The 25,273-nt window shown below is 35.1% G+C and overlaps 1 protein-coding gene across 6 annotated transcripts in view; it reads left to right on the top strand.

The window, feature by feature from the left end:
• The window catches only part of HMGCLL1 (3-hydroxy-3-methylglutaryl-CoA lyase like 1), a 185,704-nt gene that overhangs the window by 20,777 nt on the left and 139,654 nt on the right, over positions 1 to 25,273 (top strand). For 5 of the 6 annotated variants that reach the window (XM_081294414.1, XM_081294412.1, XM_081294410.1 and 2 more), the window contains exon 1: positions 3,477 to 3,666. The exons of the other annotated variant lie outside the window; for it this stretch is intronic. In XM_081294414.1, the coding sequence (XP_081150540.1) occupies positions 3,559 to 3,666 (108 nt within the window). In that variant the 5' untranslated portion in view covers positions 3,477 to 3,558. Of the gene's footprint in view, positions 1 to 3,476; positions 3,667 to 25,273 lie in introns of those variants that run through there. 6 annotated transcript variants of the gene reach the window in all.

The raw sequence follows: 25,273 nt of genomic DNA, 5'->3' as shown, positions 1-25,273 counted from the left end.
TAGAAAAAGTTTCAAGTCAGTTTTCTGTTAAGGAATTAAGGACTAAGCTGATTTAAGTGGCTCCTCTACCTGCAAACACTGATAGCAAGGACATATCCAGAGGCCAAATAATGCCAAGAAATTCAAAAGAGGGCACAAGCCTTGGCAGCCAGGTGCTGAAGTTTTAAGCACTACATGGGAAGGTACACCTATACTGACAACCATGTGAGTAGCCTACTAAATGAGCCCTGAGAATGAATCATTGTTCTCAAAAGGCCATGTTATATATAGGAAGTAAAAAAAAGTTTGCCTGTTTGCATGAAATTAAAGCCATGAAAGAAAACTGAAGGCAAGTAACAGCATGCATAGTTTTAAAGTACTAGATTCATAACAGCCTTATCTGAACTACTATGTTAACAACAGCAATAATAATAATAATAATAATAATAATAGAAAAGACAGTGGAATGAATATGACATAACTTAATAATAATAATAATAATTGTTATTATTTTTTATGAAATAAAATCAAACTCATTAAAAATCCCAGACAAGCAGAGATTAAATCATTTGTTAGGGTTGTTTCAATATCCCATAGAAGATTGTCACAAGAAAAAAAATGCTTAACCATCATCAAAGATAAGCATTTATAAACAAGTTACCAACTACACAAGGAAATACTATATATAGGAAAAAAACATTAAGACAGGAGCAGAATTCTAGTGGCAAATTTACACTGCCATGTTATTTTAGAAGATTAATTAGGTAATTATTTGCATAAAAACTTCCATATGATCATATGCTTGATACCTGCTTCCTTCTCAAAAATAATTGAATACTGAGCTATACTTCAGGGGATTATTGTAGAAAATGATATTGATACTGAATACATATCTATGGGTATTGTGTAGTCATTAGAATCACTGTTTCAAATAAATTAAAATCAAATGAGAAGGTCAGAATAAAAACACATATGGGAAAATACAATTTTTTTTCTCAGAAAGTATATTAAAATGTTTCTAGAATGAGAATGATGGATGACTTCATTGATATCTTCATGTGTCTCCCATATTTCCCAAAATTTCTATAATAAGGAACAGAATTATAATGATAGGACATCATTAGAGAGCTCTGAAACTTGGAGAATCATGCATAATTTGATTTGTGTGCAGGTAATTTTAGGAAACAGGAAGGAGCTGATGTTGGAAAGATAACTAAGTCTCATAATGAAAAAAATAAAAGAGCCATTTTAAGACATGTAACTTCTTATTTGTTGTAGGAAACTGCTAAGAAGTTTAAATTAAGAAGTGTTAAGCAGATGCTTATTTCTAAAAGGTTTGTTTTATCCTTATTTTACATTGAGCTTTTTAGAATTGCAAGGGATGGGTACATATTACAGTTTCTCATTATTAAAACAAATCCATTTGATATCTCTCCCACTCCTTACATTTTTCCTCCTGTAACCCCTTTATGATAAAAACATAAAGATGTACACTAATATTAATTACAAGAGAATAAACTGTTAAAATTTAATAATTGTAAGCATTCATGATTGAATATCAAGAATGACAAGTAAAAGCACATATATTGTCACTCCCTTTTATTCATTGAAATTTAAATTTTTGAGATTATGGTATTTTATCATATGAAGTACACTCAAAGAAAACTCACAAATATTTGCATACTTATAAGGTTCTTCTGTTAAAAACTATATTACTATTGTCAACTAATAGAAATATAAAAATTTCTTAAGAACTTTTCAATTTAGAACACTACTAAGCAGTAAAATTTATTTCTATGTGTTTTTTTTTCTCAACAGTAGAAAATCATAGAATATTTGGTTTATCTTAGAGGTCATGTTCTCCAGAAGTTCAGCCTTTGTATGAAACATATTTGACATTGTTAATTGAAAAACTTTTTGAAATTTTGAATAATTAATTCCATTTTGAAAATTAAAATTTCTTGTTCAAATTGAATTTTTATAAATTCTTTCAAATATGATACTCCATTACAGAATTACAATACAGTGAAGAAAATGTTATTGGACATTAATGCAACCTATATGCTTCATTTCAAGTATATTAGAAAATTAATTAACAGCTGAGTTCTGCTGGAAACACTATCTAGTAAAGATTTGGCTTTATGGATATATGCCTATAAAATAACAATGTTCAAGTAAACAGCAACCAAAGTTTTGGTGTTTTAGAAGGTTTTAGAGGTATCCAATAACTGCATGACTTCACTGTAGCATCTCAGAGGACGCTCCAATCTAATCCATCCCTGGTCAAAGTTGTGAGGGTCTAAGATCTTATCTTCTGCCCCTTTTGGTGCTGTTTCACTGAAAAATCCTCTGAGCCCTCTTTTACCAGTGGAAGTCTTACCACCACACAGTGGTAATAATGTTTTAAAAAAAATTCCGAATAGAAATTTCTTCTGAATTTATTCACACTATATTTTACAAGGTGATCTTTTGATACTTTTAGCGGGTTGTGGCAACTGTGTGTGCAGCAGTCTGCTTCCAGTCTATATTTGCTGCTGAAAACAGTAGGGCCAAGAGGAAACCCTGGTCATGGACACCTAGCTGGGTTTCCAAGAAACTCCAGATACCCTGCAAGGGACTATTCTTGACTGTATCTTTTCAGTTGCAGACTGCTGAGCAGACTCCGAAGTTTTATAGTGCAACAGTTCAAGTGTGTCAAGTGTGCTTGTGCTAGTAAAGGGGGCTGGGGTGAGTGCAGTGTCAGCCCCAGAACCATCTTCCAAAATTTCCCACTTTCTAAGGATTTCTCTTATTTTAAAGTCCCAAGAACCTTTTTAAAGAATTTTCCTTTTGAATGGATCCGGGCTTCAATAACTTTGAGTCTTGAGCCATGTGTCTTAAAAAACATAATCCCATTTCAGCATTTAACTAGCAGCACCAACATACTGATCATTTACTGACTCTTCTCTAATTTAGGACCTTCTGTCTTTTCTTCTTCATTAGACTGTTGTTATGTTATATATGTGTTTTAACCTTGTAAACTGCCTCAAGATTTTGAAGTATAGTTTTGTTTTTTTCTTGGTCATAAAACATAAACTCAAATGAGCTCAATGATGAAAAAAATCTACACTGAGCTACACCGTGTCTAGGAAAGAACAAACTCACTGATACAAAAACTCATCCCTCTTTCATTTCATTTACGCCTGTTTCTTTCTATGTAAGACCTGAAATAGGTGAGAAGTGCGATAGGTGGGTATTGTGCTAATAGATACCGCCAGCCCTGAGTGTAGAGCCCTCAGGAAAAAATGTGCCTTCCCTGAGCATCATCCAGCTCAGTTCTTTGTTTCTGTTCTCTCCGGGTTCCCTGTGTCCAACGCAGCTACCTATCATACCCCTGTCCCCTGCACAGTCACTGGCTAGTGCCTGCACTCCACTCTAGTCCGCGCCGCCGCAGTGCGCACCGGAGGCGCTGGGCTGGTGCTCGCCGCCCGCGCACAGGAGGCGCGCTTACTAAGACTAGCGCAGTTTCCCAGCGCCGTGCCCGCCCCGCATCATCCTGCAGGCTCCCTCCCATCGCTGACTGCAGCCCCAGGCCCCGCCATGGGGAATGTGCCATCCGCTGTGAAGCACTGCCTCAGCTATCAGCAGCTTCTCCGGGAGCATCTCTGGATCGGGGATTCAGTGGCAGGGGCGCTCGACTCGGCGCAGGTACCACCTCGCGGCCTAGGGTGTCCCCACCCTTATGCACACTGCCAGATGGTCTCTCTCTTACCGACCTCTTAGTGCCCTTTTCTCCGTTTATGTCATCTCTGTGCCCCTTTTTTGCGGCAGTCCTGCCTGTTGGGCTGTGCCCCTTAAAAGGTTTCCCATCATCTCTGCTGTGAACCAGGATACTCATTGCTACAGGTCAAACCCAGCAAAATCTCTATCTGTGACACTTTGCAGGTCATTTAAAGGAAACGATTATTTCTGGGTTTTTCTTGGACGGGATGCATTATCTAATGTACTTTAAATACACAGGCATTTTTTTTCAAGGACATTAGCCTTATTCTAATTTCCCTCCTTAATATTGTGTAACAAAGATGGCAAATGTGTCACAACATAAGGCAGAAAAAGAAATAAAGCCAACACAGAGGTTAGGAAGACATAGGAGGAAAAAAATTATCCTTTGGATCATTAATTGTCCCTGATGTACCTGTGCATCAACAAGCTCGAGCAATCTTGAATAAAAGTGTAAATAATGGCTATTGCAACTAAAATTTATTCCCACATTATTCCTGAAAGCCCATGTAAAGATAATAGTCTTTATCTACAGAGTATCTACATAATAATAATTTAATACACTCTCAACAAAAGAATTAGATGAAGAAAAAGTATATAAATAAATTTACTTTTCCCTTAAAAAGCTTGAAATTTATAACTTCACAAAATGTTAAATAATAGTAATAATCGTGGAGTAAATATTAAAACATGTTAAAATGGAAGGACCCTAATGAGGGCTTAGGTATTGTTATCATTTTTTAAAAAATTTACAGGTGCTGAATACAAAAGTACTCCCAATTCATCTTGTGTACTAAATAATAACTGGTATTATTGTAATATTTTAGTGGACAAGCATCATTTTGCTACGTGGCATTAAATCAACTATTCTAATATTTATTTTTCTATAGTGTTTTCTCAGTTTAGTAGAGCAATATTTGCAATTATAATCTTTATAAGTAGGAATTTTGCAATTGTGGATTCATGAAAAGACTCTTTGTTCCTCATTCCTTAAAAGAGGGCCAGGGTCTTCTAACTCAAAACCTGTTGGTGTCAGTGGTAGAGGGGAGGGCGATCTTTGAGCTCACAGGTTTACTGGTTTGTTTAATTTTGTTGAATTTTCCTATATTCATCCTATATTCTGTTATTATTTTTTGTACCAGGGATTGAATCCAGGGGTACTTTACCACTGAGCCACACCCCTAGCTCTTTTAAATTTTTGTTTTGAGATAGAATCTTGCTAACTGGTTTAGGGCCTTGATAAGTTGTTGAGGCTGGCTTTGAACTTGTGATTTCCTGCCTCAGCCTCCTGAGCTGCTTGAATTATAACCATGCACTATTGTGCCTAGCTCCTACATTCTGTTTTAAGCTTTCTATTATAAAATTCTTAACTTCTCTGTTCAGTCTGCATGATAATCAGAAATTCTTCACATTTATTTCTCAAGTTTGAGACAATATGACTTGACTTTTATTGCTGGTGAAACTCATATTTCCCTGTCTCCCTTTATGTTTTGATTTATGCATTTTGTGGGAAAGCCCACAACAGGGTAAAATTGATAAAGGATAAACTACTTTGGCTAAATAAATAAATGTCTACTTTGCCCTATTTGACACAGAAGCAGTGCATTGACAATGACTAAGATTGCTGATGAAGAAATACCATGAAAGAAAAGGGATTCTGGGACTCCCATCAGCCCAATGTAGACTTCTTGTTCCTCTATGCAGAAAAAGCTAAACCCTCTCTAAATATTTAAATATTTCCTTTTTACCCTCCAACCATTCTGCCAGGGAAACTCCTATGCATCCCAAGAATATAGTTTAAAAGTTACTTCTTTTGTCCAACTGTTTATGAATAATTTTCTTTTTGTCTCAATTCTGTTGAACTGTAAGTTTTTGTTTGTTTGTTTGTTTTTTTAATGTCTCTTATTTGAACTCACAGCAGCACTGATACCTGACACTTGGCATTATCTCCTTCCCTGGCTTCTCTTGTAACAAACCTTTACTGCCTTAAGCCCTGCCTCTCTGGTTCCTCAATTTCCTTGGCAGGCTGAGCGACCTTTATTTGCCTGGTTCCTCATGAATTATCTGTATTTTTCCCAGAGCTTCTTAACCATGTTCAGAGTTTCACTTATTATTTGATTGTATGTGTCTTGCATATTTATATTCCCATCTTTCTCTTGAGCTGCAATCCTGATGTTCAACACTCACTTGATATCTCTACTTGAATCTCTCAAAAACAATTAAAACTCTACATTTCCAAAATTGCATTCATGTTCTACTTCTTCCAGCCTTCAGCCTTCTGTAACATGCCCTACTGCAGGGAGGGCCATCACAATTCATTCAGTTATTCTAAGGCACAAACCAAAAGCTCCTTTTCCTTCATTTTCTTCACACCCAGGGTATCACAGAGCTCCGCAATTTTCCATGTTGAAATTCCTTCAAATGCACCTGATTTTCCATGTTTGCTGCTACCACCAATTTTTATTATCATGCATATGAATTATTGGATTGTTCAAGTTGTCTTTTATTTTCCATGCATCCCTCAATCCACTGTCTATATAAATGAGAAATGGTCATTATTACAAATAGAATAATACTATCCCCCTATTTCACAGCCATCTTTCAATCATCATTGCTTTTAGGAATGGACAACACATTTTTTTAAATGCACTCTCTGAAGCTTCTCTTTTCATTGCATCACTCACCAACATCATCTTAAACTATTTTTTCTTGTTCTTGCCACTTTAGCCACAGTGGCCTTCTTTGAGTTCTCCATAAATCATGTTTCTTTTGGAAACATGGTATTTGCTTGTTTTTCACTCTCCTAGAAAAATTCTTTTCAACTAATTAGTTTCTATTCAGCCTTCAGCTATCAATCTGAATGTTACTTTCTCATGAAATATTCCCCAAACTCTCAAGGTCTGTAGTCTGTTTTATATTTTCATTGCATAGTGACCTGTTTATTATGTATAATATGGCTTATATATCTGTTTTAGCATTATTTGATGTTTAATCTCCTGGCCAGACATTAAGTGCAATAAGAGCAAGGAAACAATTCATCACTCCATTCTCAGTACCTAATGGAGTATCTGGTTACAGATTTGATGTCCAAGAAGTACTCACTGAGGGAACAAATGACTCTTAAATCATCTAGGCCATAAGCATCATATACTTCTGAAATTCTTAACATTTGTTCAGAGTCTAAAACTATGATTGGCACATTGTAGTACCATAATAAATATTTGTTAAATTGTCAAAATTAACAATTGTTATATTAGTGCAAAATCAATAAGAATTAGAACATGTAGAGTTTGGTCAAAGTGTAGGTGGATATTGTCATTTGTTTAAACTTTTCATTGCATAGAAATCTTACCTTTATTTATGTAGTCTGACCTTTTCATTGCATAAAGTTTAGCAATTTAGAGACCAGTAAAGGAAAGGCTTACTCCACCATGGGTCCATTAATTCAATTCTTTGGGTCAAAGTATATTTGCTAATGAAAATAGTTGTTTAGAAAATTCTCTTGATAGACTTAAGAGGTTAAATTTGCTCATTCTGTGCCTAAAGCTATTTCTTAGGACCTGGTTTATTTTCCATTCTTGTCTATACTTGTCTCTGTCAAAATGGGTATAATGAAGCTGGTTTAACTGGTTTGTTATAACATTTTGATTAAATTTCAGATTCTTGGTTTAGTAATATCTCTTCAATTTTCGAGTACTGCTTAAACAGTAATGAATCTCCTCAATATTAATATACCTTTCTTCAACCACAACAACAAATTCCCAAGACCTAAATTCTAGCACAGTGTTTCAAACCTATTATATTTCTAAAAGTAAAATTTTAGATTATGTGAGATTAACTTTAGTGTTATTCACATTTGATTTTGATCCTTCATGTTTGCTGTCAGTAAAAATCATAATTCAAAGTATGGAATTTAATCTGAATGTATTATAATTTTGCTTAAATTTAATGAAAGAGCAATGTAATTATATAATTTTAGATTGCAACCTTGTAGCTGTTAGTAAATATATTAAGTACCTTATGATTATTGGGGATCAATTTTAAGATAGGAACCAAACTACTATCCCACTGTTTGTTTTCTATTTATTTCGTACATTCTTTCTTCCTTCACCCTTTTTATTTCTTATTTTTTGGTATATTTTAAATACTTAAGTTTTAATATTTAGTTTTTCTCCTTCATTAGCATTTAGTTAAATGCTATTTGTATTATACTCTTAATTGCTAACTATATCAACACACAACCTAGATTTGTTAAAATATAATACAAAGTAGTACTAATATAACATATTAAAATGAAAATATACCACATTAATTCTATTTACTGCCTTCTGCTTTTTATTTTTATTGTCATATATATTCATTCTGTATATGGTATATTTACAAAACATGAATCCAGTTAATATCTATTTATATTTGTGTGCATATTTCCTTTTCCTTCATTTTTTCATCTCTATTCTTACTTTCCTTCAATCATAAATATTTTCTTCAATGTTTCATTTAGTAAAAAGCCTACTAGTGATTTCTTTCAGTTATTATTTGAAATAATACATGCACATGTGTATAACTACACACACAGATATATAAAATGTTCATAACTATAAATGATATATATACACTTATATCCTATATAAAGAACTAAAATACATGATGGCAGTACAAAGCTGCAAACAATAAAATTAGGTACTTTTCCTACTTTTTGTTTGATAATAGTGTACTTTTCATTCTCTTGTTTTGGTTTCTAAGTGTATAGTATGATATGTCTAGGTTTAGTTTTTTTCTATCTGCCTAGGTAAGAGTTTGTAGCACTTCTTAGATCCATGACTTAATGGTTGTTGGCTTTCTTACATTAATTGTTGTGTTCTGCAACATTTTTTTTTCCTCATGGTCAATCTGAATATTTTCTTTTCACTTATATTTCCTTTCACTAATCCCCTCTTCAGCTCTGTCTAGTTTATTGGTAATCTAATGTATTGAATTTTTAATTTTAATTATTGTATACTGTATTTAAAGCATTTCTCTGAGATTTCTAATGCTAGACTTTACTTCTCTGTCACAACTCTATATTATCATGATTTCTAAATATCTATCAGAATCGCTTTAAATTCCATTGCTAACTTCAATATCCAGGTTTTTAGTCAATCTGTCACATGCATTTTCCCTCCTGTTATGCTTACTAAATTTAGATTGTATATTAGATATCTGGTATGAACTATGACATGGTTTGAGGCTTTAAATGATACTGACTTTTTCAAGAAAGATTTTTTTTTTCTTTTTGGCAATCAGTAAATGTATGTTTAATTATCTTAAACCAACAAAGTGCTTAGCTTGTATGAGGGTTGGTCTAATTTATTGGTTAGGGCTTGACTTTTCCCATTCACCCTTGCTTTTAGTTTGTAGCCTTTCAGATGTCCTAGTTGAAACCTAAGGTTTTTACTAGAATCTCTGCTCCCTGATAGGAACTGAACTCAAAATATTGGCTACATTGAAATGTTTTGATACATCGTAGAATATTAAAATCAGATTAAACATTTCCATAAACTGAAAACTGATCATTTCTTTATTATGAAAACTTTAAAATCTTTAATCTAGTTTTTGAAATGCACAGTTCATTATTGTTATCCACAATCCCCTATTGTGCAACAACAGAACTTCTTGCAGTAACTGTAAGATAGTACTGGTTTTTCATCTCTTTTAATCTTATATTTTGCTGAGACATATTTTGCTCCTGGTTCACTTTCTCTCTGCTTCCTCTATTTTCTGTACTTTAAATGGGTTTATTCAAAAGTATCTTGTAGAAGGTTTGATTCTTTTGACTCTTACATATATATTTGTATCTGTTTTAGATATTTTTTGAAGAGCTAGCAAAAAATAAACCTCTTCTACTGGGTTTGGCATGTGCATTTATCTATTATTTTGCTTTAAATGTATCTCTTAAAAGCTCTTTTCTGAGTACTCACCTTCCTAAGGCAAGTTTACATTTCATTGTTTGCTGTAACTATTCGGATAGTTTTCCTGTTCTATGCCTAATCTGTCATTGACACTGACCTCTCTTCACATTTCTAATCTTTATGGCTTTTATCTATTTGGTATTATTTTATATTTAAATCAATACCATTGTTTGGAGCAAAAGATAGATCTCAGACAATGAACTCATTCACCTTAAGAGAATTCTGTTTCACTTTTACACCATAATTCTTCAAATAACAGGTGCCAGGCCCATTGCCACTCTTAAGGCCTTCTTAGTTGTGGTAAGACATTTGATGGCTGAGGGGAAAGAGTTCCACAGACTAGTGATACTGATTTGAGGTTCACGATTTAATGATAGAGTTGATAGAATAGGTATTTGTGGCCAGAAGTTTAATAGGTGAGCCCCCATAAGCAATAAAAAGCTATTTTATGATCATGTGAATTAATGGCTGCAATAGAGTAAATGTCCAGTGAATTTTACTGAAAAACAAATAGGGGGAGGTAAGTCCACCAGGACATCGGATGCACTGCAGAATGGTCTTGGTATTTGGGATGAATGGAACCATTGTGACCTAATTTTGAATGGCTTTGGAAAGTGAAAGGATTTAAATCATCGAGCAAAGAATTAGGACAATATGGCCAAATCACGAGGGTCCCAAAGGAGCAAGAGATTTTATCCAAATAGAAGAAGTGAGAATCTTTAATAAGTAATAGAAACTCAAGATACCCTCCATACTTCCAGTCACGAGCAAGGGAGACCAAGCAGTCTATGAGGGATGGTTCCAAGAGAGGCGTCCTCCGAAGGAAGAATCAAAGCCTCGTGTCAGGCCAGGAGATCATTAGGAATGTTGGATGGAGAACTTGAGAGTGTGGTGTAGCTTGTTAAGTATAAAGCTGTGTTGCTAGTTACAAACATAACAAGATATATATTAGCACAAAGGGAAAGGCAGATAATGATGCAAGCAAAGTTCTACAGAAGGATTGGATAATTATTGGAAATAATATATTGGGAGATAACTAAAGAGAATCTGTTCTTTTTAGATTATTTCACATTCTTTTGTGAAATAAGGTATGTTACCAAGAGAATGAGTCTAAGCAGTCTCAGGGTGCCTGATTCTTTGAGTGTCTCAGCATCAGCCAAGTCCTGGATTTATTCCATTTTAAGAGGAATCCTCATCTCTCTCACATGAGGATTCTAACATGAGATCTTGGTGCCACCTTTTATTAGAATTGATTTATATGCACTTTTGAAAAAAGTTTTAGATCAAGGCAAGTCACATTTTGATTCCTGAAGGGAAATGTCTACCCTATGCATGCTGAGACCAAGGCCTGAAACCCTGGGGCTTATGGCTTAGTCTTTGTGCCATTAGGAAGTTTGCTCCTTGATGTTTTATAAAAGCTATAGCCATTTGTATCCTCCTCATCTTTTATTTCTTAATCAGTTAAGATTTGTTATTTTGTGTGAGTTTCCTATTCTAAGGACTTTTATAACTGTACAGCTACTGCTATTTAATTCTCAATATATTCCAGGCACTGCACAGTTACTTAACATGCAATAACTCATTTAATCCTCACAATAATACATTTTAAAGATTTAGTAAATGAGGCCCAGAAAGTTTAAATAACTTGCTTATGACAAGCAGCTAGTAAAAAGCAGAGCTAGGATTTGAACTCAGGCAGCTCTGATTCCAGAGCCTGTAGCATTCACCACTACTCTAGTGCTTTCTTTTCTGATGACAGGAATAATCTGAGGTGTTTATTAAATATGCTGGAAATTCTGATTCAGCTGCTCTGAATTGGAATCCAACTGTCTTTGTTTTTACTTCACCCATTTGTGGAAAACACTGTGCTGGATGCTGCTGCCACCCTCTACCCTTGTATCTGCTGTCGGAGTCTGCTGTCATATCATGTTTCCTCTCATCTGTCTTTCCAGAACTCTTGGCTCCTGCCCATGAGAAAAAAAAAAAAAAAAAAAAAAAAAAAAGACTGCTGTGAGTTTTGACTTCCCCTCTGTCCTCTTTGAGGTTGCGACTAGAGTTCAGCCTGGAATAGAATTGCATTGGATACAAGAGGAAAAACAACTTGGTTTCCAATAAATTTCCTGTTCCCTTCAATCTTCAATACTTTCTGTCCTTGGATTTCTGTTGGCTCCTGTGTTCCTTGCTTTCTCTTATTCCAGCTGGCTTTCACATCCTTCCCTCCCCCCTACTCTGTGCTCTTGTTTTTTTCATTAGCTCTGAGCTCCTCCAAGTTTTCTGGCTTTCTTTATGCTTATTCACTCTGTGCTGTAACTTTCCCTGACCCTTTCTTCTCTCCTCTTCTACCCCCTTGCACATATAACTTTTAGTTCTGTTTCTTTTTATTACCCCTAATCAACCAAGGAGCTAGACTGCATGGACCCATAACTTTATGGGTCACTGTCATATAACACATGGTCTTTAAAAGAGATAAAACAAAATGATATATTAGAGAGCTATCACTTAAACAGAAAAAATGCTTACTCCAAAGTGATTGTCCAGCCTGCTTGAAGCCTTAATAAGAAAAGCAATGTTTAGAATACTATCTTCCTACCACTTTTCTGACTACTGTTAACCTAAATAGGTAATGCAATTACTGCCCAGGTGAGCTGAATTTAACTTCTGGAAATACTTTGTTTGGTTGACAGTATACTTAAAATGTAGGTCTCTACAAATGTCTTTAAAACAGGTCTTGCCCTCTCTCTTCATGTACCAGGCTGTCTTAGACATCAAGGTAACCCTTCTGTGCTCACGATTAGCTTTTTTTTTTATCCTTAATGGACAGTGACATGGGACTATTTGAGTAAGGTCATCTAGGACATTTCTGAATATTGGCATATTTTTCAACAATGGAGAACTTAAACATAATCATTTACCAGGCAAGAAACTGTTTTTAAATCACCAGGAGTTTGCCATCTTAGTGATCAGAATTCAGATGTAAATAAATACTCAAGTGTTTTAAATTTCTTCTCTTGGATCTAACTGTGTTTGTAAGTCAATTCATATGCTATTTTCTTAAAGAGACAATATTGGGGAGGGAATCTTATTCCCAATATATTCATTCTGAAATCAGGCTTTCTATGAAAAGAATTATACATGAAGGTGACTTTTAGAATTATCATGTTCATGGATGTTTATAATTTTTAACTGTTATTTTTTATATAATTTACACGAATGCCAAGTAATAAGATTAGTGATTAAAAAGGCTTTCTAAAAAAAATACATAAACAAGGCTGTGAGTGTAGTGTAATGGTAGAGCATTTTCCTAGCCTGTGTGAGGTCCTGGGTTCAATCCCCAGCAACACACACACACACACACACACACACACACACACACACACACACAGCTATGGTTATTTGGCAATGATGAAGGAACTAGAGCTATGTTAGGCACATGGTTTTGATAGGAGGAGCTGGGTGGTGAGGACCACTGTGGGAGGTGTGGCAAATAAAGCCAGTAGAGCTTCTCTCCCAAGGCCATTGCCTTGGCTACATTTTTATTCTTCATTCCTATGTTTCTTCAAAAGTTAATTTTTCCCATTCTGCTTTTTATTTGAGTCATTTTTTCCTTTACAATTCTTTCTTGCAATTAACCTAAAAGCACAAAGCTGTAAATCTGTTTTAATCCAGTGCATGGGAAGATAGTGAAAAGAAGAGTAGTCTTTGTGGGAGAGGTGAATTTGAGGGTCAAATGAGATTTGGATAGGTAGAAGGTATTTCTGGTCAGAATAACCTGATTGAAGATTTATGTACAGGATTAATAGAGTGGAATCATGAAGAGTTATTCCTTCAAATACACACACACACACACACACACACACACACACGCATGCACACACAGAGTATGTATATGTGCAGAGATATCAATCTCTGTGTACATTCATCTATCTAATCTACCATCTCTTAAAAAAGTTTAAAGCCCCATAATCTTAAAAGTTGCTGCATTATTTTTTTTTTCAATTTGATTTGAGGATTGATGCTGGTTCACTTTTTGTAAGTGTTGAAACTGTGTTTCTCTTGTGTACTTCACCTTTCCTCTGCCAACCCTAGTTATTATACAGTGCTTAGTAGAGCCATCCTTGTTATCCCTACCAAATATGGCTAAATAGATTGGAATATCTCTTTATTAAGTAGATGAAAGTTGTATGGATGGATTGAGGGCTCAGCTATATTTTATGTTCTTTTTGTTATCCAGAGAATGTAAATATTTATGCCCTTATTAAATGCTTGTTCAAGTAAAGAGTTGCATATGATAAATATAGCAAACATCCATGATATCTACATCAGTTGAATTTAGCCAACTCAACTGCCTTTTAATTGGCAAAAATATATGGATTTAATTTCATGAAAAGTATTATTGCCATTATTATTATGGTGCTGAGAATCAAGGATTGTTTTTAGAGTATTAGCATCAGTAGTTTTAGCTCTTTATTATTTTTCATGTTGGACTATAATGTCCATTTTGAAATCCTGGTACTCTAGGGAGTTAAAAAATCTTTTCCTTTTTTTTTTTTTTGCTACCCTGGTAAATGTCAGAGAAATTAAAATCTAGCTTTTAAATCATTTCCCATATCTGTGCTTCTATTGGGTTAATTCACACAGTGCACAATGTGCATCTTCAGGACTCTCCATTTTACAGGAGTAGAAGTGCCAAGGGGTATAATGATCCCCTCGGGTTTAAGCAGCTTCTCTGTTGCAGTGTCTAAGCTGTGGTCTCTGGTTTTGGATTCAGTATTTGGACTCGGTCTCCCACTGATAGTGAGCGCGTCAAATGTCACCTTCAGCTTGTAACTTTCCAAGTCACGCTTCCTTGGATTTGTGAAGTAAGGGAAATACAGATGGCAGGAAACTTTGACTATATAAAAACTTCTTTAATGCAAGTTTTACTCTATGAAATCAGCATTTCAGAAAGTCTTTTTGGTGAACTTTATTAACAAGCAATGGGGTCTAGGAAGCTTGGCAAACATCGAGGCAGGAAACCCCAAAGAGAACATGTCTGTCAGACGTCTTTCCTTTTGGGGTTTCCTTCCAAATGTTTTTGGATTTTAAAGGAAGTAGAGTGGCTCTTTGCCACCACGTTCCTACATCTGTAACCCACTGAGTGTACAGAGTCTGGCGTTAACTTTTAAATTCTTCACTCAATCTGTATTTATTTTGCTGTGAAATAGAAGCTGATCATAGGTTAATGTCAGAGTCAAAATATGAATCTTATTTTTGTTAGACACAATTTCTACTTTTTTGAGAATTTTGATTTAAGGGCCGAGAATTTTCTAATTTTTTTTAAAGGATATGGGACAGTTCTAATCTTACATTTTACAGAAAGTTGTGGACCTGGTCAGACGTTAAAACTGAGAGTAATTTGGTACTCTCTTTGCCTAGATTTCAGGGTTGTGTTCAAAAGATATTTCCAAGGCCTTTGGAGAAACAGATGTAGTTATTCAGAGTTTCACTCGTGAATGTCTGTGATCACTTAACCCCCATTCCCTTATGACAAGATTTTAATATTTAATTTTATATAATTCTGCTTTAATATATAATGGATGCTTTAGCAAATATTGAAAGGAAAAGTTGAACTAGAGGAGATGGTTCATAAAGCTAACAGAAATACTCATCCCCAGAGAACTAGATCTCTTAAATATGCTTACTTGTTGAAGAAAGTATACAGATGTTGACTTTTAATGTGAAAGATATAGCAATAATTTATTAAATAGAGTGTCAATTGTTTATCTTAATCAAAATGCATTATTTAAGGGAAGTAATAGTATTTTGTCATACTTGCTCCAGATTTGCAACTGCCTTGTCACATGGAACAAATCAAAGAATTTATGTGATGCAAAATGCAGTTAACTGTTAATACAATATTATTAGGGAGAATTTTAGAAATTACATAATAATAATATCAACTACTCTTGATCAGATAACAAACTTATTTCTGAACTCTTTTAGTTCTGCAAAGACCATCTTGTCATTCTCACTTTCAAAATGAGGAAAGGGAAGTTCAGAGTTGGTGGTTCATTCCCTAGACACTCACCTGTTGGAGGCACTGAACTTGAATCTATGTCAGGTTCCAAAGTTTGTATTTTTTCCCCCACATCATGCCAGTCTATCAACCAGTAGGAACTTCAGTTATAAGAAAAAAAATGGTACTGATATTAAAATAACTTTTTTTTTCTTTTAACATACTAGTGAAGTTCTAGATGAAGTGATCAGTTTAAGGAGTCAGACTGAAGTCCTTTACAAATGCTTAGGATGATGTAGCCCATGTTCCATTTTTAATTCATTTTGAGACCAGCATTTGCAACCTAAGATGGAAGGAGCACAAATAAATCACCTCTATTTTAGACACAGATTATTCCAACTTATTCAAATGATCCCACAGTTCCTTGTAACCTTTCATGATTTTCTTCTTTCATCCTTTAGATGCTACTCTACCAACTCTCCTTCTCTCTCCACCCACAGGCAAATAGCTTTATAGGATATTTCTGTTACATATATCTTCAGTAAGTAACTTAAACTTGGGAAAAGTACAGTTGACTCAAAGTCATCAATAAAAGTCAGATTATATTAAATATATTGTTGCACTTATACCAGATATTGAGCATGTAGACTTCTTCATATGCATGTTGAAAATTCCAAAAAAAAAAAAAAACTTCTTTTGGAAAATCTATTGGTTTCACTTTAACCATGGAATATTCTTGTCCCTAAGAGGGCATTCAAAACCATAATGTATAGAGCAAAACCACACCATAGTGAAGTATCTGGAATTATAAAGGTTTTATTCACCTAACAGATACAGAAGTACTATTGTGATATTTTGAATGGTCTTTATTAATCAGACATTAGTTATGTGAAGCATAGAAAACAATAGTTTTCAGTCAGTTGTCACTAAAATATAAAAGGAAGATAATAAAACAACTTGTTCATGATTGATTATAGAATAAAAAAATATAATATCTGAGAAAGAAAATACAATGACAAGAAAGTTATTTTAAAACATGCAACCATTCCCTGAGATAAAAACTTCAGTGTACTTCCACATGGAAAATGAGGAGCTGCAGGAACTCCAAGCCAATCAAAGAGTGAAGAACAGCGCACTGTCATGAGCCTTTGCTGTCCTTCCATTTCTGCTCAGTATTTCTAGAAACTGCTGAAAAGGCAGAATGTCAGGAGAGCCAGGAGTTCCTTATACCCTATTTCAATAGCTTCACATTTGTCTTCTCCAAAGAAGCAGCTGTCTGTGATGCCACACCATGGTCCTCACACAAAGCCACAGCCCTTAATACTTGATGTCACCTCTCCATGTTGTATAAAGGCAAGAGCAGGAGAAGCCAAGCCACATCTTCTCAAGCTATTAGGAAGGGAGAATAAAAATATGATCCTTATTATTATTTTATTGTTAATTCCTACTTAGCTCGTTTTGATATAATCACATGTAAATCTTGGTACTGGCTTATTTAGTTACTCAGACTTCATGTTAAATTTCTTCTGTCTTCAAATTCCTAGTGTAGTTGGAGACATTTTCTTTTAATCAGTAGGGACAGTATAAAGTGGACACTGAGAACATTTCCATTAAGTTTAAAATATATAAAATGGGTTGACATATGCTGTACAATAATGATATTTTATCAATTCTCAGGAAGTAAAAAAAATAAGTCTGGAAAATTAAATTTATGCATAAACAATAAAGTATAATTTTATATGCAATGGAAATTACAGGAAATGAAAATCAGAAAAAATAACATACAGTTTTGTTGTTTGTATTACTGTTGTGGCAGAGAATAATTACATTTGGTCTATAGGGTGTGTGTTTTATATTTTACATTTTGGTTTCAATATTTCCCCTCCCTAGCACATATCAATACCATTTAGATCACTAATTTATAAATTGTAAGTTATCAGCAACTAAAAATTTGAACACTGTTCAAGTGTTTATAAATTTTAATTGCTTTAGTTTTCATAAGGAAAGTACAAAAACTAAAGCAACTCAAAACCAGAGAAATTTATGGCTCATAAATTTTTTCTTATAAATATGAATTTATTAACGTATATATCTCCACTGAAATTGAAACCATTACATCCGACCATTGAGAGTGTGTGAATGCATTCTTGTATGTAGATTTATGTTTATGAATATATGTATGTGTATGTTTGTCACTGTCCCATCAATAATGATATATCAAAGCATATTTTAGTTTTAGAGTTACAGCACTCAGGGAAAATATTGAGTTGACTATTCTGTAGATCCTGTAACATTTGAAGACATTTGTGTATGAGATCAAGATAGTAAGAACTGAGAGGGACCACTGAAAATAGGGTGGGTAGGAGAAGGCATTGTTTGGATGGAATCTCTTTGTGCTTGCTGTGTCTGTTCCATCTGTTCTGTAGTTGATGGCTTAACCTATTTATCCGTCATTTGTGAGTGCCCTGTAACTTCAAAACATTATTTCAAATAAGCTTTCAAATAATAATTTTAAGTTACTTGATTTGCTATTAAAGGACTTTGGACAATAGGAGCTACTTTCACCTTTTTTTGGCCAATCTGTGTAAGACAACCATTGATATTTCAATCTCTTTCTTCCACATGAATTGAACAGATTCCTAGAGACAGGGGTGTGGAGGAGGCAAATGATGGTGAGACTTTCCCTGAACTATCATTTCCCATTCCTTCAAAGTCTTCAGCATTAAAAATAGTGTCTCTGTGAATATGTGTGTATGTTCATGTGTGTGTATGTGCGTGTGTGTGTGTGTGTGTGTGTCTTTCTTTCAGTACCCTCTAATATATGTAGATACTCCTAGTATTGATTTATAAAACATTATTAGAAATTTAAAGAGGGAAAGAATAAAAATGTTGAAATGACTTGTGAACTTTGTAAGAAGAAATTAGAAATTCTTATTGCAACTGTGCAGTTAGAATAATACTGATATAAAAATTGGAATCTAAATGTTTAAGCAGTGCTACATTATATTGATAGAGGAATTTTATTGCTTTTCCAGTTAATGGTGATGGACTATTATTTAAACATAATCATACAAAATTTTTTAAAAAAATGGTTTAAGCCAGAACTCTAGTTCTCAAACCGTGGTCCTCAGATCATCAGCACCACCACCATCGGTGAGCTGATTAGAAATGCAAATTCATGGACCCAGACTGACCTAATGAATCATTATCTTTGGAGATGATCCCAGGAAGCTGCTTTAACAAGTTCTACAGGGGATTCAAATTTGAGAACCACTGATCTAAAAAGCCCATGACTAAAGGCTATTATGATGTATACAGGAAACAGCTGGGAATTAGGAGGCTGTTTGTCGGGGCTTTATTTTCTTATTTCTTAAAAGGAAGCTTCACTAACAGATTGTAGGACAAATAAGATAGAAGTTTTATAATATAACATAATTTAGTTATGTTCAGAGTTGTTATTAATGTCAACATCTTCTGGTAAAACTTACATACTATTTGCTTAGAGTAAACAGTTTATTTAGGATGTTTTAGTTTATTTGATAAATTAAATAATAACTGATGAAATCAACTATTTACATACAGAATAAAATTAAACTTTTTAAATAACCTGATAAATTGTGCAGAGATTGATTTCCCCAATAGAGATTTAGTTTACGTAATTGGAAGGTACAAAGACTAATAAGTCACTGCATGTACCTGTTTGTTAACTATTTCTTTGAGGGAAAATTGCTATGGGTCACTATGGTTTATTTTTTAATAGAAATTGAAAAGAAGAACATTAATTTATTGCCTAAGATGGCTGATAAAGATTGCATCCAACTTTAGCAGAACTGTGCAAAATTTTTTCTTTGTTTTGATGTTTCAGTCTGCAGATGTTAGCTGTGGTTTTTTTTTTTTTTTTTTTTTTTTTTTTTTTTTTTTTTTTTTTTTTTTTTGTGAGGAAATAATGGTGTTAGCTGTGAGTTTTCTTGGAAAGAAAGAGCTTAAAAGCTTTGGAGTGCTGGGATTGCAGTCTGTACAGCCAAATGAACATGGATGGAATGTTAGGTGAAGTCCATGGGGAGTCATTCAACAGCAGCATCTGGAAGGAAACAATAAGTGACTGGAGGGTTTACTTTTCAGGCAAATGATTAAGAGGTGATTAAATGAAGGTGTTAGGATGTGAGGGAGGGAAGGAAGCACTGAAGGTGTATATATAATATGGAACGGAGGGATTATGGAAAAGACTTAACAGAATGAACTGTAGATCACAGCTGAACTTATAAAAAAAAATGGAATTGGAATTTGGACAGCACAGCTTGTAGGTATCACATGAAACAGAACATGAGATTCACATAATACAGAACATGCCGGGAAGTACTTTTTTGGAACAGTGAAGGACAGTGATGATGTCTAGTTATTCAGAGCCACTGGAAATCATTTCTTAGAGCTGGAAAGACATCCTGCTATTACAACTTTATAGTCTTACTCCAATTATATTGGCCCTACTTTAAAGTCCTAAGAAAGCTCTGGGCTTTGGAAATGGAAATCCAAGGCTTTGATCAAATGAATGGTTCTGGTTTAGCAGTTTGATACTAACTCGTTCATAATGCAGCAGTGTTGCTTTAAATTACTTTGAACAAATATTTCTTTTGACTCTACTTATGAATAATCATGTCTTCCTGCCTACTCTCAATTGTGAATGAATTTACTCAATTAAGGAATAGAAAAAATAAATAACTAAACGAATCTCTATGTTTAGTTTAGAATAAGTGATAAAGAACTATTTTTTTTCCCCCAAAAGGCTCATATTTGTTCTTAACAACAAAATCAAGTTTACCTCTGAATACGAGTCTTCCTGGTGATACACATTTGAGCATCTTGGGAAAGTTGGAATTTACAGAGAAAGAGGTAAAGCAGCTTTGTTGAAACCAATGTCCACATCTGGCCATGGTCATCTTTCCCAATAATCACTTAGAGGCCCTTTGTTCTTTCATGGGTGGAGATTTCATAAACACGATGCTCATCCACTACACACGTAAGAACTATATTTCATTAGCTGACATGCCTTAATTCTGTCACACAAAACCCCACATTTAGAATAATTGCAGGTGATTTCTGGCTTAAGTCTAGCAGGATCCAGACTCTTCCTTATTGTGTCGCTGCTGTCCTCTAGGTCCTTTTTATTTAGCTGGAGGATAGAAAAAGAGACCACAAGAAGACACGTTCACTTTTTACCATTTCAGAAAGTAACATGATTTTGCTTCATTCCTTATCCAGAAATCCCTTTTATAGTCAAATCCAGATATGAGGGCGGCATGAGAGTGTGGTCTAACCCTGTTCATGGCAGTCTGTGCCATAAAGATTTAACCTTCCTGCCAAATCTTCAGGCAGTTATTTATGTTTAAGAAAATGTAAATCTAAGTGAGCACATGCAGGGACATACTGGGCAAGTTAAATAGAGGGCTATATACACAGTATTTGCTTCACAATACAACTTTTTAGAGCAAAATTCTTTTTTTGGTTGTGGTGGTGGGGACTTCTGTTTTTGAGATGATAAGTCTCATTTAATTCTTTTAAAATAATTCTCTGTATACTCCACCTCTCCAGTGCATATCTGTCTCAGCGATGGTTTCCTTAGATGGCTCAAAGAAGTCAAAAACCTAAGGAATTCCATACTGCTAAAATGTTCCTTAGGATTGGTTCCATTCATAGGTTAAATGTGTGAAAATGCCTGCCTGCCCTTAATGTTTTTCTGGGCTATTTTGGAGTGAAGATAGCATTTGTATAACAAAGATCAGCCAGGCATGGTGGTGCATGCCTATAATCCCAGCACCTCAGGAGGCTGAGGCAGGAGGATTGCAAATTGAAAGCCAGCCCCAGCAACTCAGTGAGGCCCTAAGAAACTTAGATGCTGTCAAAAAAAGAGGAAAGAAAAAGATAATTAAGATCATAATCCTGACTAGTTTAGGAACAGGGTCAGTTAAATTTTGATGAGATTTAGGAAGCAGCAGTCAGGATACTTCTGCTGATGGTAGACACAGAGAAAGTTAGAAGAAAAAAATTCTCTTTGAAAAACAGAGTTGAAAACAAGGCATGAAAAACATGATTTCATAGTTTTCCCTGTATGTAACATTTCTCTGGAAATGCAGATTTATAAAAACATGGAAACTAGACAAAGCTCAATCTCTTGGGCAGCCTACATGTTGGAATTAAGGGACTGCTGAAGGGATGGTTTTGCCTAAGTATGATTGTTCTTGGTGGTCATATTCATGACCAATGGAGGAATTGTGGGTAGAGGCAATGGCCTTGTTCTGCCAATATGAAAGCTCTGTTTTCTTGTAGGAATAGAATGGATGTGTAATCTAATTAAATATTCATTCCTTCAAATTATATTTTGTAATAAATTTAATTAGGATATTTATGTAATTTATGGTCAAAATCAAGACACTTTGAGAGTAAAAGGAGATAATATTATTTGTCCTAGTACAATAGGTATGGATCAGGACCACTTTCAAATGAAAAGCTTATGACAATGATTCAAAGAACAATAACTCTTCAAAGTATTTAATGGCCCTTACTTTTTAAGAAGCTTTCATCCTTATCCTCAACTTACAGTTTAAATTTAATTCTGTGTTAAATAAAAATCGACAGAAACACTAATCTGAATAGGCATCCCTTCACATATTTAAGTTATAAAATTGCCTATTAGTTGTCTATGGCCAAAATGAAATATTTCTAGTACTTTTAAGCCTTGCTCGTCCATCCTGTAAGCTGCTGTTTTAATAATTTTGTGGACCCTTTTTAAGTTCTTTTTGTCTTTGTAACTGGTGCCTGATGCAAGACTGGGTTCTCTAAACATGGTTTCCAGCCCAATCCTGAGGAAGGCAGGAGTATTTCAGATTGCGCCCAATACACGAAACTTATTTAGGCATTCTGTTGCTGCCTTGTTGAGCCAGAGGATAGAAAGTTGTAGAATGAATTAGGCAGTCTTTAAGTATAAGATGCACATTTCAGTGCTGAATGGGCACCAGCTGTACTCTGCACAGGCAATGTGATTTATTTCCTAGCACTTTACTCCCCTGTATATGGAGAACATTTAAGTAGAGCTAGATTTAGACTTACATGGAAGGAACAAATACACACGTGAGGTGATTTAAGAAGGATCAGAAATTCAGTGGCCCCAGACCACCCCTCATCAGCCTGCTCACATTCCCAACATTAGAGACACCTCTGGGGTTCAAGATATGTTGTCTCTAAAATGAAATAGGCCACCTGGAAAGGAAAGAATAATAAAGCCAGTAGCAACCTCATCAGCTGGGTACAGAGCCCTAAGGAAACAAAACACACATTTTAATTAGAATTGGGGCCAGGAAAGGTCAGTGTGTCAGAAAGTGAAGCCAGGTGAGGAGTCAGTGAGTTAGCAGCAATCTAGAAATTACCGACTGTGGAGCTGGAGTTGATGATGGTAGGTTCTGCCAGGGAACACGGAAGTGCTGCCAGGTTCCCTGAGATGGAATAATTTGTTATGGTTGGCCTGGGGTTAAATGTGGCAGGCAGTGAGACAAAGGTAAGTGCCCTGCTTTAGAAGCACATCCCTGAAGTGATAAACAAGTTAAACACAACCATATGCTATAAAACAGTGATTGGAAAAAAAAGGTGTTTTTTTCCCCACATATTTTTGATGCATTATAATTATACATAATGGTGAGATTTGTTGTTACATGTTCATATCTGCAAACAATATAGTAATATAACATGGTCAATATCATTTCACAGTATTTCCTCTTTCCTTCCCCTCCTCCGTGCCTCTGGTCCCTTTTCTCTACTTTACAGATCTCCATTGGAAAAAAAGTCTCTGTATAAAGATATTTAGCATAAATCAGCATTCGTAGGTGAGATGTCAGTTTTGAGACCTTGCAAGTAAAATGGAGAAAGCAAAATATTGGTATCGTTTGGGTGATTGAATCTAACTTTATAAAGTGTGAGGCAGCTTCCTGTAGGAAAGAATTTAGTCGTGCTCTGGGGCAAGGTAGGAAAGAGTTTAATGGAGATGCAGGTTTTCAATAAATTTAACAACTTGCTTTTTCTTACATTTGGGAGTATTTCCTTTTTGTAAGTATTCTGTCTACACATTTTACATTGTTGAACTTTTAGGGGAAATCAGGATGTAAGGTACACATCTGCCCTGCTCGACCTGAGAGTTAGGAGATTTACTTTGACATGGTTAGAAGTTATTGTCCTCTCAGGGCCTCCTCTTGCCCTCTTTGACCAAATTATTCTCATCCAAGCTTCCATTATCTCTCACTGGAGTTTCCATAACCTCCTAATTTTGTGGTCTCTGTGTTTCCATTCTTCAGGTACAAATACCATCCCTTCAGTCTATTTCCAAGATAATAGCTAGAGTAAGCCCTAACAAATGAACCTCAGATCATATCTCTCCTCTATTCCAAAGCACTCCTGTGGTTTTCCATCTGCCTGGGAATAAAAAATTTTACCTGGGCCCTCTCTGTACCTCGCATCCTGATTTTTCAATTACTTTAGCCTTTGGTTGCTTTTTCTCTATTTAACTCTGGCCTTCAGGCACTTCCTAGAACAGTTATTACACTGGGCACATTTCCTCCAGTCGACCCGGAGAATGTTGCCCTGGCTGATCTCTTGACTAATAGGCTGTTCCACAATATATTTATCCAGCTTGGCACACCTCCCTACCACCCACCTCCCTTTTTTTCTTTTCTTGAACTATAACTTCTGATATAAACCTGTAGCATGTCTTCCGTTGTCTTCTCTCCCCTTTCCTTGATTTCTTTATATTCATAACACTTATCCCTGTGTATTTTAATTATTGCCTTTTGGAGGGGGGCTGGTACCAGAGATTGAACTCAGGGGCACTTGGCCCCTGAGACACATCCCAAGCCCTATTTTGTATTTTATTTAGAGATAGGTTCTCACGGAATTGCTTAACACCTCGCTTTTGCTGAGGCTGGCTTTGAACTCTCAATTCTCCTGTCAGCCTCCTGAGCCACTGGGATTACAGGCGTGCACCACTGTACCTGGAAAATTATTGCCATTTAATTTTGCTATTGTGTACAAGTTTCATGAAGACAGGACCTTTTATCTGTCCTGCTGTATGCCAGGTACCAATGCCCATCCAATGAATGAATTAAAAAAAACCAAGATTTTAGATACAAAATTTACAGAATCCCTTGTCATTGCTGCTTACAATAATCACAGTATTTCCCCTTCTGATTTAGAAAACTCCCAGATGATCCTGAATATTGGTAAGTATTTGGACCTGTAGGGTCAATAATTTTGATATATTGTGTCCAGTAAGACCAATATTAAGGTTCAACTCACCCCAGCCAACTGAGGAGAACCTGCACAACAGACACATGTATATTCTTTTAGGTGTTGAGACTACTTAATCCTTCAGAAATGGAATGGTGTTCAGCTAACCATCCCTTTGTAGAAGCTTCTTTCCATTCAAGGTGTTTTTAAAGGCTTCTTTTAGACAATTAATGTACATATAATGATTCCAGATGTTTTTCTCCAAAGTATCAGGGAGCATTATGTGTAGTAGATTTTTGTTAGTTTTCAAATATATAACATGAAT

The sequence above is a fragment of the Spermophilus citellus genome (genome assembly GCF_964194105.1).
Source record: "Spermophilus citellus genome assembly, chromosome: 5".
In the NCBI taxonomy this organism is placed as follows: domain Eukaryota; kingdom Metazoa; phylum Chordata; class Mammalia; order Rodentia; family Sciuridae; genus Spermophilus; species Spermophilus citellus.
The sequence above is the reverse complement of the archived record's forward strand: the minus strand, read 5'-3'. Positions and strand labels throughout refer to the sequence as shown.